The 12,911-nt window shown below is 28.1% G+C and overlaps 1 protein-coding gene across 1 annotated transcript; it reads right to left on the bottom strand.

The window, feature by feature from the left end:
* Positions 1-414: 414 nt before the first annotated feature.
* Positions 415-12,703, bottom strand: LOC136074918 (alpha-1,2-mannosyltransferase ALG9-like). Its single transcript, XM_065787128.1, has 7 exons — positions 12,625-12,703; positions 12,397-12,468; positions 10,324-10,453; positions 10,087-10,243; positions 8,617-8,746; positions 5,225-5,355; positions 415-564 (listed from the first exon to the last, which is right to left on the bottom strand). The coding sequence occupies exons 2-6, from the start codon at positions 12,454-12,456 to the stop codon at positions 5,263-5,265; spliced, it is 570 nt and encodes a 189-aa protein (XP_065643200.1). The 5' UTR covers positions 12,457-12,468; positions 12,625-12,703; the 3' UTR covers positions 415-564; positions 5,225-5,262.
* Positions 12,704-12,911: the final 208 nt, after the last annotated feature.

The raw sequence follows: 12,911 nt of genomic DNA on the forward strand, positions 1-12,911 counted from the left end.
ATGCAATAAAAGTAACTAAATGTACAACGAGTAATTTAAATAATAATTTGGATAAGAATCTGGTCCTAAAATTGTACATCGTCTAATTTTGGTAGTGTAAATAGCTAAACCCATAATGCTTAATTTTAAAATTTAAAAAAAAAATTCAGAATTTATCGACTGATTAAGAACTGAAAATAATCTATTTGAGTATGAGAAAAATAGTTTTAAGGAATTAATAAAAAAGGAGAAAACAGAAAGCAGTTAAGATAAAGAATATAAAAATAAAGGAAACAGTTAGATCAACTAGCTGAACAACAACAATAAAAAATTGAAGATGAACATACCATAAAAAAGAAAACAACACTATTTATTATATAATTAAAGTTTATTTAAAAATTTCTAGTTCTTTTTTAAACTCAATTGACAATAAAAAAATTATTTTAAAAGTCTACAGTTTCTTCATCTTTCTGTCTTTTGAATAACCTTCGATTACGCTTTGCTTTAAGTAGATTATAGTCTATGAAAGTTGTGTATTTTGAAGATAAGAAAGGTACGTAAAATGCTCGAAATATAGATGACGAGCTAAAAACATAATATTCACCCAACTTAAAATAGTATTTAATCAGTCGATTTCAACAAATAATTTCGTTGAAATCAACTATATCTAACAACTTTCTTTAAAGTAGCTGGAAATTTACTAGAAAAAACAATAAACACAGAAATGGCTAACTTGATTTTGTATTGGAAAAAATAAATAAAATTTATCAAACATCTAGTTATCAAAATAATAAAAAAAAAAAAAACATGAACAATTTATTTTTGTTGCAAAAGGATTTTAAACCATTCCAAAAGAATGCTCAGTTATTCTTGAAATCTCTATATATAACAATTCACTGTTTTTAAGATGTTGAATTACTATAAGCTCAGCTGCGGTGCGATGTGATTTTTTAACAAGAATTTACTTTAAAAGTTTAAAATTAAATATACATAAAACACCTATTGAACATGTTTTGTTTCAAAATATACAGTATAACATTACTCAGCAGCGTATGAAGATCATAGCAGTTGAAAGGGTTACTGAAGCAATGTGGATTAGGGATTTGAAGAGTGGGGCGGCAGCAACCCTCCTTTTGATAAAATATGAAGGGGAGCTGTCATCCCCTCCACCCTCTTTTCCTATTCATGTGGTGTTACTGATAACCAATGTGCCTAGTTAAACCTGATGTGAATGAAATGAATTTTTCTAAATGTTTAGATCATGTATTTATTATTTTAAATGTATATATCTAATATTCTGTGAAGCAATAAAACTGGATAAAAAATTACGCACACAAATTAATAAAAGACTTCATTATTAAATAATACACCCACAAACAATTCCACTTACAAGTAACATACCTAACGTATTTATGTAATTTTGCTTACAAGTAATACAGTTTTGCTTTTTAATCTAATATTTTTTATCTAAAGCAGAAGTTAATAAAAATATAAAAGTACAAAAAGAAAAACCTTGAATACCAACCACACAGCCATTATTTATTCAGACATTATTTATTGATCATTTCTAAAGATTGGGCGGTAATCTTTAGAAATTATCAATAAATAATGTCTGAAGCATGGCTCTTACATAATATTCTAAATAACTTAACTCCCCCTACAAAAAAAAAAAGAAACGATGGCCACCAAAGCGCTTTAGTACTTTACTTTTCTCAACCATGGACCCATACAGAATAAGAAAAAGGATGATGCTTTAAAATTTGTAATATTGAAGATAGAATTATTTCGAAAGCATTTCTTTTTGACACAGCACATAACGATACCGTTTTTATTTTACCGTATTTATTTTATGGACAAGAAAGACGTAAGACTAAAAAGTGACAATTTGTAGATGCGCGGATTCTCAAAAAATTGAAAATCATGTTGCAAAAACAGAGTAAGTAGTCTTCATGAGACACATTTTGCAAAAATAACAAAGAAATTGAAATTGAAATATTGAAAAAGAAATCAAGTGGTCTGTAATAGAAGAAGAAAAGGCAACTATAACCTTAAGCAAAGATAAATAGAACCTCCTATAAAAAACTTGATAAACTTATAAATTCTGATTCCAGCGATTCAGATGTTTGATTCTTGAGTTGCTAATGTTGATCCTGATTCAATTGAAGATCCTGATTTTATTTTCTTATATTAAAGTTCCAATAGAAGAGCCGGGCTTAAGATCCGGGCTTTTGTAGGTTCCTTTTAGTAGTAGTGGTGCAATAAATACAGCAATTCAAACAAAAACTCTATCACCTACTTTAAATCCAACAATCCATTTAAAAGCAAAGTAATATCGACCATAAAAAATAAACCTAGTCTATCAGCTGGACAACGAACAATGCGAGAAATTCTTAAAGAATGTGGAGTTGAACTGTCAACTCTTTATATATAAATAGCAAATGGAAAGCAGGTAAAGAAGTTAAGAAATCATCAGCAGAAACAATCAATGTTAAACTTACAGTAAAACCTATATTGAAATGGTAAACTTGCTTTAAAAAAAATAACAAGAAAAGATTTAGCTTTTCTAGTATCCGCCATAGATAAAAGTGCAAAGAAAAGATATGTTTTGCCTCGCAAATGGGTGGAACATTTTAAGTAATGCGAACAAATCACTTGTTTTCATAACACTTATGTTAATGAATTATGTTAAACAGCCAAAAAATTATGTTAGCAGAAAAAATTAGAGCTTTCGGGACCAACACAATTCTTTGTGATTTGAACTAGAAATTCTTTTATATGGCTAAGAAATTTTTCAGTGGAACTCAACTTCACTTTTATACCCTGAGTTACTAGCTGTTGTGTCTTTCCACTATCGCGTATTAAATTTTAAAGATGACTTTAGGTTGTGTGGGTTGTTCATTTTCTTACTATTTTGATCGTTAGATCTAATATTTAAATAGATGATAGATTTCAGTATATAAAATTAAAAAAAAACCCTTTTTATTTTGAAGACTTTTTTAAAATTCACAATTCATATTATAAATGACATTTATGTTAATGAATTATGTTAAACAGTCTGTGTTAAAAGTTAGCCAAACTGAACTTATGAAACATTTATATTAAAATTATAAATTAATATATATGTGGCGTATTACACTTTAAGTGATTATAATTTAATTTATTATTTGACAAAGTTTAATAGCATCAAAATATTTGAAAGAAAACTTTTATGGTTAAACTAAAAATTTAAAAATAATTTATAAAGACAAAGTGAAATTGCTTCCAAGCAACAACGAGCAACTGCTTCACAAATCCTTAGCAAGTGGTTTAGTGAGTGGGTTTTTTAATTTTAATTATGTCCTAGCTAACCTCTGACATGGTGCTGGTTCACCTGTAAGTCACTATGTATTTATGAATGTTTGTGCTCTGTTTCTCTGGCATGGTGTTCAATTGTCCCTTAGTTCTTACGCACATGCTTGTGTTCTGTTTGAGCTTTTGGCATGGTGTTCAGTTGCATGTAAGTTCCTGTCTGTTTATTTGATTAAATGTTTTATTAACTTGAATAGTTATTAACAAATAAATCTGACAAACCATGATTGACCATGGCTTGTCAGATGTCAACAAAATAATATAAGTGTTAACAGGTATAGCATGCAATCAGACGCCATTCCTGACCTAACCTTCTACCATCGCACTTTTTACTACTACATTAGGGCTGACTGGCATTCGTTTTATGATTTTCTTTACAATGGTCTTTGGACTATCTCTCAACTAAAAATTGCATCTCTTATAATTTCCTTGATACAGACAGATGAGAGCTTTTATAAATTCTCGTCTGTTTTAAATCAAGTCTCACTCTAGCCCATGGCTATTTCTAATAGTAATTCTTTTTTTTGATGCTTCCACAAGAGCAAGTCTCTGGAAAACAAAACTTTTTTATTGAAAAAAATTGTTGCAAAAAAATCTGAAAGTTCATCACATTCTCAAACTACTAAACCTTTTTTTATTTTTTTCAGAAAATAAATTCAAGAAATTTTTGACAAATCTTTAAAAATTTCATTAAGACAAAACTTCTTTAAACAAAAATAAGTTTTAACAAGTTTCAAAACATTTCTGACACATAGTTCTTATCTTATTATCTCTCCAAAGAGTAGAACTATTTTCAAAGAATCTTTTCTCTTATCACATTATAACAGTTCTATCATGCAATAAATGGGGAACACGATGCAAAGGCTACTGCTCTTGACATATAAGAGACTTTTGAAAAAATCGGGCATGCTGGTTTTCTTCATAAGCTTATATCGTAGAATGTTTCGGATAATAGTTATTAAAACTATTAAATCATTCCTTTTATAGCAATACAAAAAATGTCAGTAACTGAAAACACTTTCCTTTATTTCCAGTAACTTCTGGGGTACCACAAAGTTCCATCATTGGTCTTGTATTGTTACTTACCTATATTAACAATCACCCCAACCGCAATTTTAAATTTGATCTTTTCTGTGACAGCTTTACCCTAAACAAAACTCAGTTATTCGTTGCTAATAATTAAGTCAATTTTGTTGATATTCCTATATTGATGAATAACAACACTATTACTAAGTTCACTAATATATCTGGGATTATCCTTTAATACTGTCCGTTCATATAAATCATATACTCAATCCATTAGAAATTTTGGCAAGGTTGCTCTTTTTTGAACAAGGTCTAAAAACTCATAACAAATGTTGTTCGGCCTCCTCTGGCTGCTGTACTAGCCATTGCGAGCCTCAAGCTCATGTGTAATGTGGTAGAGAACTTGATTTGTAAGCAAGAAACTCCAAGTTTCATCCTCAACACGCCCTTAGTACTACTGCCCTCAGCATGTTTCTCTGCAAAGCAACCTTGTTTATCAAAATTCATGTTTATCTTGTATTTTGTAGGTAAAGGGTTGAGAGAGGTTTGTAACAACAATTTAAAAAATAGTAGTAAACCCTCCTTGATTGTAGATGCTCCTCTCCCTTACCTCCTTTTAAATAAAACCTTTTTCAACTTTCTTGACTTATACAATTTACAGTTTTTCAAGTCTTGTGTCCAGCTTTCTAGCTCTTGTGTCCAGCCTTCTAGCTCTTGTGTCCAGCCTTTTAGCTCTTTAACTCTTCTTTATTTTCAGTTTACAACTTAATTTGTTGATTACTGATTGGAAATAAAGTATATATATTTTTTTTTAATTGGGAAATATATATTTATATATTATCTTTAAATTGTTAGATCAAAAAACACTCACTTAGATGCATAGAGAAACTTTTTGGAATGTAAAATATGTCACTTCTTCTTCATTTGTGAAAAGTTTAACTCGTATTGACTATCTGTTTGTAAATTCACATCAACCAGAAAATCACAATCCTCAATGTTACTCTGAAAACAAACAATAAAAAAATCAATTAAAATCGTTATAAAATAAAAAAACTATTATGTGCTAAACAAAAATTTTAAACATTTTTTCCAAGCTGTCTAGACCATATTAATATTTTTTTTACTACTAAACTTAAAGTTCAATGATACTCATACTAATTCATAGGATAATAACATCAAATTTTAGGAAAATGGTAATAAGCTTTAAAAAAATTTAAAGGATATTAGAAGCCAAATAAACAGATAAGAATATTTATTCAGCTCCTCAGAGGAAATATTATATTCAGCACCTCAGAGGAAATATTATATTCAGCACTTCAGAGGAGATATATTAAATTCAGCACCTCAGAAGAGATATATTTTATTCAGCACCTCAGAGTAGATATATTATATTCAGCACCTCAGAAAAGATATATTATCATATTATATTCAGCACCTCAGAGGAGATATATTATATTCAGCACCTCAGAGGAGATATATTGGATTTTATTAGGAAAAATGGGCATTTAAGCACAATGAATAGCGATTGTTTCTTATGGAAAGCTATTTTGGCAAAATGTCTACAAAAACAGATTCAAAGTCGATTACTAAAAATGGTATCCAATATAATATATATAAAATTGGTAGGAATGTTTAACAATAAGTTGCGAGATTGCTGGAAAAGGTTGAGCTTGTTTGCAAGCTAATTGGTGTTAATGATCAAGTGTGGTTCCTCTTGGTCTAACAAATGATTCATTTGCAGTCTATGAGTAAGGAGAAATTGACGTAGAGAACTTTGACAGAAAAAAGGAGAAATTGTCAAATGCATTTGCAATTGACACATTTACAGTCTTTAACCAAATTGTTACAAGGAGGAGAGGCATTCAGCTTTTATTTTGGGGAACTGTACAGATTATACACACTAATTTGGTAGGCTACCAGACAGACCAATTATGTGTATGTTTGTTTCTGGGCTCTCTGAAGAAGTTCAAATTATGCAGAGATCCGGTTCTTGTATAGATAATCTTACAACCATGCAAATTCTTGCACAGGCAAGAGCAGTTAGCATTCAGAGGAACATGGTAAAAAAAAAAAATTTGCTACTACAGCAATTGAATCAAATACAACCTACATGCTACAAGTGTAGACGTTTTACAAGTTTAAAGAAACGTAAACCATTAAAAAATTAAATGTTTTTTTGAGCATAATTATTCACAAAAAGACTTTTTGTATTTCAAAATCATCTACAAAGGAACAATGACAGAACCAAATCAGATAGAAAATATGAGACAAGAGAAGTGGTATGTTACTTGTATCAAGAGTGTAGTGACATAACAAGAATGTGTCTAAAAAACAATGCAAGTGACAAAAAGAATTTTTAACCTCAGTAATATCATTATCTAGCATATGCTCGGAAGTCAAATATCTTCTTCATTATAAAAATGTCTTTTTCATGTTGTGATAATTGAATTGAGTTGTATCTGTTGGATTATTTATAAAAAATGTTTAATGAAAATAGTAAAAAAAATAATTTAGTATTGTAACTGTGACAACAATATGAAGGTTTTAGTCAAACACGAAATTCTACCTAATCGGAATAAATACATTATTGCAATTAGTATAAAGCATGATTATGAAAAAAGAAAAAGAAAGAAAAATAATTATAAAAAGATGAATAGAGAAAAATTTATGAATAGATAAAGAATGGATAAAGAAAATGATGGATAGATAAAGTGGCTGTAAACGTGAACAAAGCAAAAAAAAAAAATTAGAATAATAAAAAATCCAATAAACAGTTCATTTCCAGTTATGGCAGTGGTGCAGCAAAAAAATATAAATGGAAAGTTGTAGCAAACCACTTTTTGGCAGAGTGCTCTTGATCAACTATATATAAGCATATCTTATCTCGAGATTTAGCAAAACTGCTTGAGAGACAAAAAGGTGGCTAAATACATCTAATACTCCGAAGAAGAAGGGTCAATTTCAAATATGTTAAATCACCACACAATAAGTTCACTGAGAAAAACAGCAAAAAAAAAAAAAAAAAAAAAAATTTTAGAAATAAAACCATTCAGAAAATATTAAGAATTGCAATCAGCTGGAAAATGAAAAACCTAATTATAAATTTAAAACTATAAGTTTTAAGTTTAATAACTTAAAAAATTTTTATGTTTTTTTTTTAAATCTTAATAAATAATTTGTTTTGGTAAGTTTAATTTACTGAAAACACTTGATGGTTTTTTTATATCAAAAATATTTATTTTTTATTTATGGAAATTAATTTTATCAACAAAAAAAAAGAAGACTAATCAAAACTTTATGAAAAAAAAATTAAAAATGGAAAACTGATTGCAGCAAACCACTTTTTGGTAGAAAAATATGAAACCAAAGAATTCTAAAAGCACTGATTTTAGTAGGAAAAAATAAGTCAGACAAAATATGAGTAAGTCAGACAAAGTATGCCCCATGAGATAGAGGCTTGGAAGATGATGCTGGTCCAATTCTTTTTACAATGGACCTTCGGACCTTGTCTAGAAGAAAGGGGATCATTAAAAATTCCAGCCCTTGGATGCCTGTTTTAAAACATTAAGAGATGACTCTTTATTAAGACTGTAATATTTAATTTTATCATTTAGAGAAAAGATTGTCAGGAAGATAATTGATTTGAATGAGAAGCAACAATGAGAAGCAATGTTCCCTTCAAATATGGTGCAAAGATGGGTATGGTTGATATATATTAGATATATTGTTGGTTGATATATAGATGGTTGATGGAACCTTGTGGTAACCCAGAGATTACTGGAAATAAAAGTGTTGTCTATTAAGTTGAAGTCAATACTGTGATTAGAAAGACATAATTCAATAATTCTAAATATTTCACCAGATACACCAAACATATTTTCACCATACACACCTTTGATATGCTTAGAACAATAGTCTTTTTCCTCACTACTTCCATCGAATGTATGATAAAACACGTTCTGTTATTAAGGTTAACAAATCAGCAATACAACAAAAGGATTGAAATGTGTATAGTTGACAGAGAGTAAGGTTTTGGACTCAAAATGAAATATTAAAAGATATTTGATTGAAGACTAAACAAAAAATTAATAAAAATAATACAAATAAATAAAAATACAATACATAATTCTTAGAATTTTTATAGCTTATACCACTTTTATATAGCTTATACACTTTTATAAGATAACATGACAACCATATTAACAGAAATGTCAACTACATTAAGAATTAAAAACAATTAAAATGTTGTGAAAAACAACTTACATATGCTGAGGGCTCCTCAATGTTTTTACTGTTCATATTTTTAGGTACTACCATTGTTCCATCAGCTCCTACTGCAAATGGTTGAGGAAGTTGTCCAGTAAACTCTGACTTGATGAACAGATAATTCCAGCTAAAAATACTTACCTTTTATTTGTTTATTTATTTTAAAAACGAAAAGATTAAAAAAAAAAAAAAATTCACAACAAATACTATAAGTGAATAAAAATCATGTTACTTTTATATAAACAAAGGTAATTTTATCATGTTTAATTAAAATATCTTTATCTAAGATCTCCATTAACTTTTTATATAATATACTTATCTAATACAGATATATCTTGAAACATATCCATTAATTTGTTATATAATATGCTTATCAATCCAGTACAAATACATTTAAAAAAACACGACTGGTTCATTCCATGTTTAATCAGCAGATAAAAAATGACACCTCGTGTTTTGACTTTTTCTTGTTATTTTAAAGGGATTTCTAGTTATTTATATGTTATCAAAACTAGGAAAATCTGAAGGTTAGAACCTCCAACTCCTAACAATTTTTGAGATATTTAGTTTTCAATTTACATATTTATATTGACTGTCATTAAATAGTAATATGAACAAAATGAGGCTTCAACCTGAAGTTTGGTACATAGACAATTTTTTAAATAGCAGATTTAAATATCAAATTAAATTTTTTTGAAGTACCATAACCACATAAAAACTGAATGTTAAAGGTATATTTTGGGGATTTTTTGGCAGTCAAAATGGTGTATAATTTACTTATTTATGACATTTTAAGTAGTAAAAAGTTATTTTAAATGTCTGTATGAGGTCAATAGTAAATTTAAAAGTCAAATTTTTAACATCCTCTTCCCTTCCTAACCTTGAGCCCACCCCAGTACCTGGGATGGATTCAAGGTTAGGAGGGGAAGAGGGGGTTTACTTTTAAGTCACAAGACAAGTGGTCAGGAAAATTTTTTGGAAGCAAATGGGTGAAGGATGCGATATTTTTGTGAAGTTTTTGTTCCTTATAACAATATCTTTATTAGCATAACAAACTTATAAAGTTGAACAATATTTTCCTAACTTTGTTATGCCAATAAAAGTAAGTTTATTTTGATAAAAACTTTTACAACTATTTTAGATGGGGCTTTTTGGAGGCCTCATAGAGGAAAAATTAGAAATAATCAGCAGATTTATGACACACCATGTTTTGGATTTATCTAGTTTTTTTTTTCATATATTATAGAGTTTATGAAAACTAGATAAAGATTTAATAAATAAATATATATCTGTATATATATATATATATATATATATATACATATATATATATATATATATATATATATATATATATATATATATATATATATATATATATATATATATATATATATATTTATTTATTTATTTATACAGTGGATAAATATAATCATTATAAAAGTAATAATAAATCATAAAACATACTTGTTTGGTAAAAAAAAGCTGCTTGGATATCTGTACCATTCTCTTCCAACAGAAACATTAACCTTCTGGTCTTCACGAATCATTGGTTTTACGCTTGGGTCAAAGGGATTTACAAGGTTATGAAATTCTGGATATAAATCTAATGGCGCCCTGTAACCTTAAAAAGAAATGTCCTGCTTAGAAACACCACATGCTTTCAACATATTTAGACTATTGTTTTTGTCAAATACCATTTACCTACAAAAAGAGCAATAACTCTGGATACTGATAGTAGTCCAAAGATAATAACTACTGCAGCAACAATCCAATTTGAAGAACTAGCATAATGCTGTCGTTTGCTTCTTGTAAAGATTGAATGATACAACTCCTAAAAAAAATTTTTAACAAATGATATCTAATTTATACTGGAGATTAGATTGGGATACAAACCTTATTTATTAGTCTTCAATTAAACTAATACTTAGTGTAGTTGAATTGGTAAGATACTTTGCTGACCAAGACATAATTCCTTCAAATAAACTGGTCTTTAAATTATAATAAAAGTTGAAAGTTTATGAAGGAACAATTTCTGAATGAGAAATAATTATTTTTCAGTTTTTGTTTTAACTAACAAAATCATTAGCAAATTTCTTATTTGTGCAGAATATTTGACGTATTTGCCTATGATTTTGTTTATTAAAATAAAATTTGTCAGAGTATTTTACATCAAATACTTAAAGTATTTGCATAACATAATACAAAAATGTTTCTGAGCTGAAAAACCTAGATCAAAGATTAAATTTTTGTTTGTTTTGCTTGTCCAGTTTAGGTTAAAATTTTAAATAAATTCGTTTTTTAGAAGCCATGAACATCATAGTTTAATAATATGTTCTGATGAGTCAATATCAGTTTTTCTTAATTATAGTTCAACATTAATGAGCAATATCATTCCAAAATGAAGTTTCCTTGAGGTAGTAAAAGATTTTTAAAATTTATTAAAAATAAAGAGAAGTTTCTTTAAACATTAGGAAAACCTCACACACAAAAAATAAATTATAAAGTCTAAAGCTATTGTTTATATTGTTATACCTAATATACTAATCAAATAATGTGAACTCCAAATTTTAGAATTTGAATAACTTATAAATCACCTTAACTACACAGAGTAGAAGCATTTACCTGCACTGTTATAAAACAAACGGACCTGCATGATATCAGTTGTTTAAAAAATGTTATTAATTGCCCAATAAAAAATTTTAAAAATAGTTTTTGGTAGATTTTGTTTATTCTTAACATGTCAGGTTTCACGCATCAAATGTAGTACTTATTTTAACATTAAATTGTGTTATATTTTTGATAAGGGCTCAACCACATATGTCAGTTTCAGTTTCCACAATTAGACATGTATGACCATTGATTGCTCATCTTTTCTTTTAATCTTTTTTTTTTTTAGAACTAATTTTTTTTATTTTAACAAATTGTGAAAAAAACATAGCAATAGCAAATTAGCTAATTAAGACAAGTTCTTTTTGCACTAAAGTGCTACTCATTTACTGAGTTGGGAGAGCCAAGATTTGAGCCCTACTGCTACAGGTTTATTGGTTATCATTTATTTGTGATTATTATTTGTGCAGCACACTATCCAACTGAGCTATCCCATCTAGTTGTTTAAATTAAGTTATCTTCGAGATTTTGATGATTTAGTGAGTGATTTGGTTAATATAATAGTCTCCTTGGCTCTTAGTTGTGTAAGTAATTTCTCTCATAGAACTGGATACTAAATATATCTGGCACAGACATCATGAAATGGCTTTTGTTGAATTTTACATGACTGATTCTGTAGTGCACTGCAAAAACATTAAAGATCTAGACAACCTTTGGAAACAGTCAATAAACTTTTCATTTAGTGAATCTCAAAGTCTCTGAACCTGAGTTTAAAAAGTGATTTACCAAACTGTAATTTATAAAGGGTGTTACTAGTCAATCAAAATAAACTTGCTTTATGCACTAGGGTGTTGACAAGCTTTATAAACTAGGGTGTTGACAAGCTTTATAAACTAGGGTGTTGACAAGCTTTATAAACTAGGGTGTTGACAAGCTTTATAAACTAGGGTGTTGACAAGCTTTATAAACTAGGATATTGACAAGCTCTAGAGAAGAAGCGTGTAAATGTCAAACTTCATTTTGTTTATTTTGATTTTAAAGTGCATGCATAGCTAAACATAATCATTAATGCAGGATAAAAAATAAATATAAACAAACATATTCACTAATCCAGAAAATTGTACATATACACACAATTAACAAATAACTTAATCAGAAATTTTTTACCTGAAATTTAGATAATGCTATACATGCACTGGCAACAATTAAAGGATAAATAGGAAACATAAATCGTTCCTCCTAAAAAGAATAAAAGTGCACTTGGTACTTCACAAATAAAAAAACATTTTTATAATTTTTACAAGTAATAGTCACAATTCCTAATATGCAGAGATAATATGCATTAAAACTTAATTATAAAAAAAATCAATAAAAAATACAACAAAAATAATACACCTTATGAGGTTGAGTAAAAAACACTAAAGACCAAAGATATATAGGTGACAATACCAACCAAAATGGTAACAAAAACACATCTAAAAAGACAAAAACCACTAAAATTAACTGATGGCATGAAATGTATGTTTAATATATGTGCGCATATATATACAGTGGTGTGAAAAATGCTAGAATGAACAACTTAAAAAACATAATAGATTTACGAAGAATAATGTGTAAATTCTTTATAATATTTAAAGTAAACATTTGATTGATGCACCTTTTAGTTCATTCAACAAACATTT

The sequence above is a fragment of the Hydra vulgaris genome, chromosome 01 (assembly GCF_038396675.1).
Source record: "Hydra vulgaris chromosome 01, alternate assembly HydraT2T_AEP".
NCBI classification, from domain to species: Eukaryota; Metazoa; Cnidaria; class Hydrozoa; order Anthoathecata; family Hydridae; genus Hydra; species Hydra vulgaris.

Bases quoted from the DNA above. Each gene is read 5' to 3' on its own strand.
- LOC136074918 (XM_065787128.1), bottom strand. From the start codon at position 12,456: ATGTTTCCTATTTATCCTTTAATTGTTGCCAGTGCATGTATAGCATTA. The intron at 10,454-12,396 runs GTAAAAAATTTC...AATTTTTTTTAG, and splicing joins TAGCATTATCTAAATTTCAG to GAGTTGTATCATTCAATCTT. The intron at 5,356-8,616 runs GTAAGTTGTTTT...GTTTGTTTTCAG, and splicing joins TTGAGGAGCCCTCAGCATAT to AGTAACATTGAGGATTGTGA.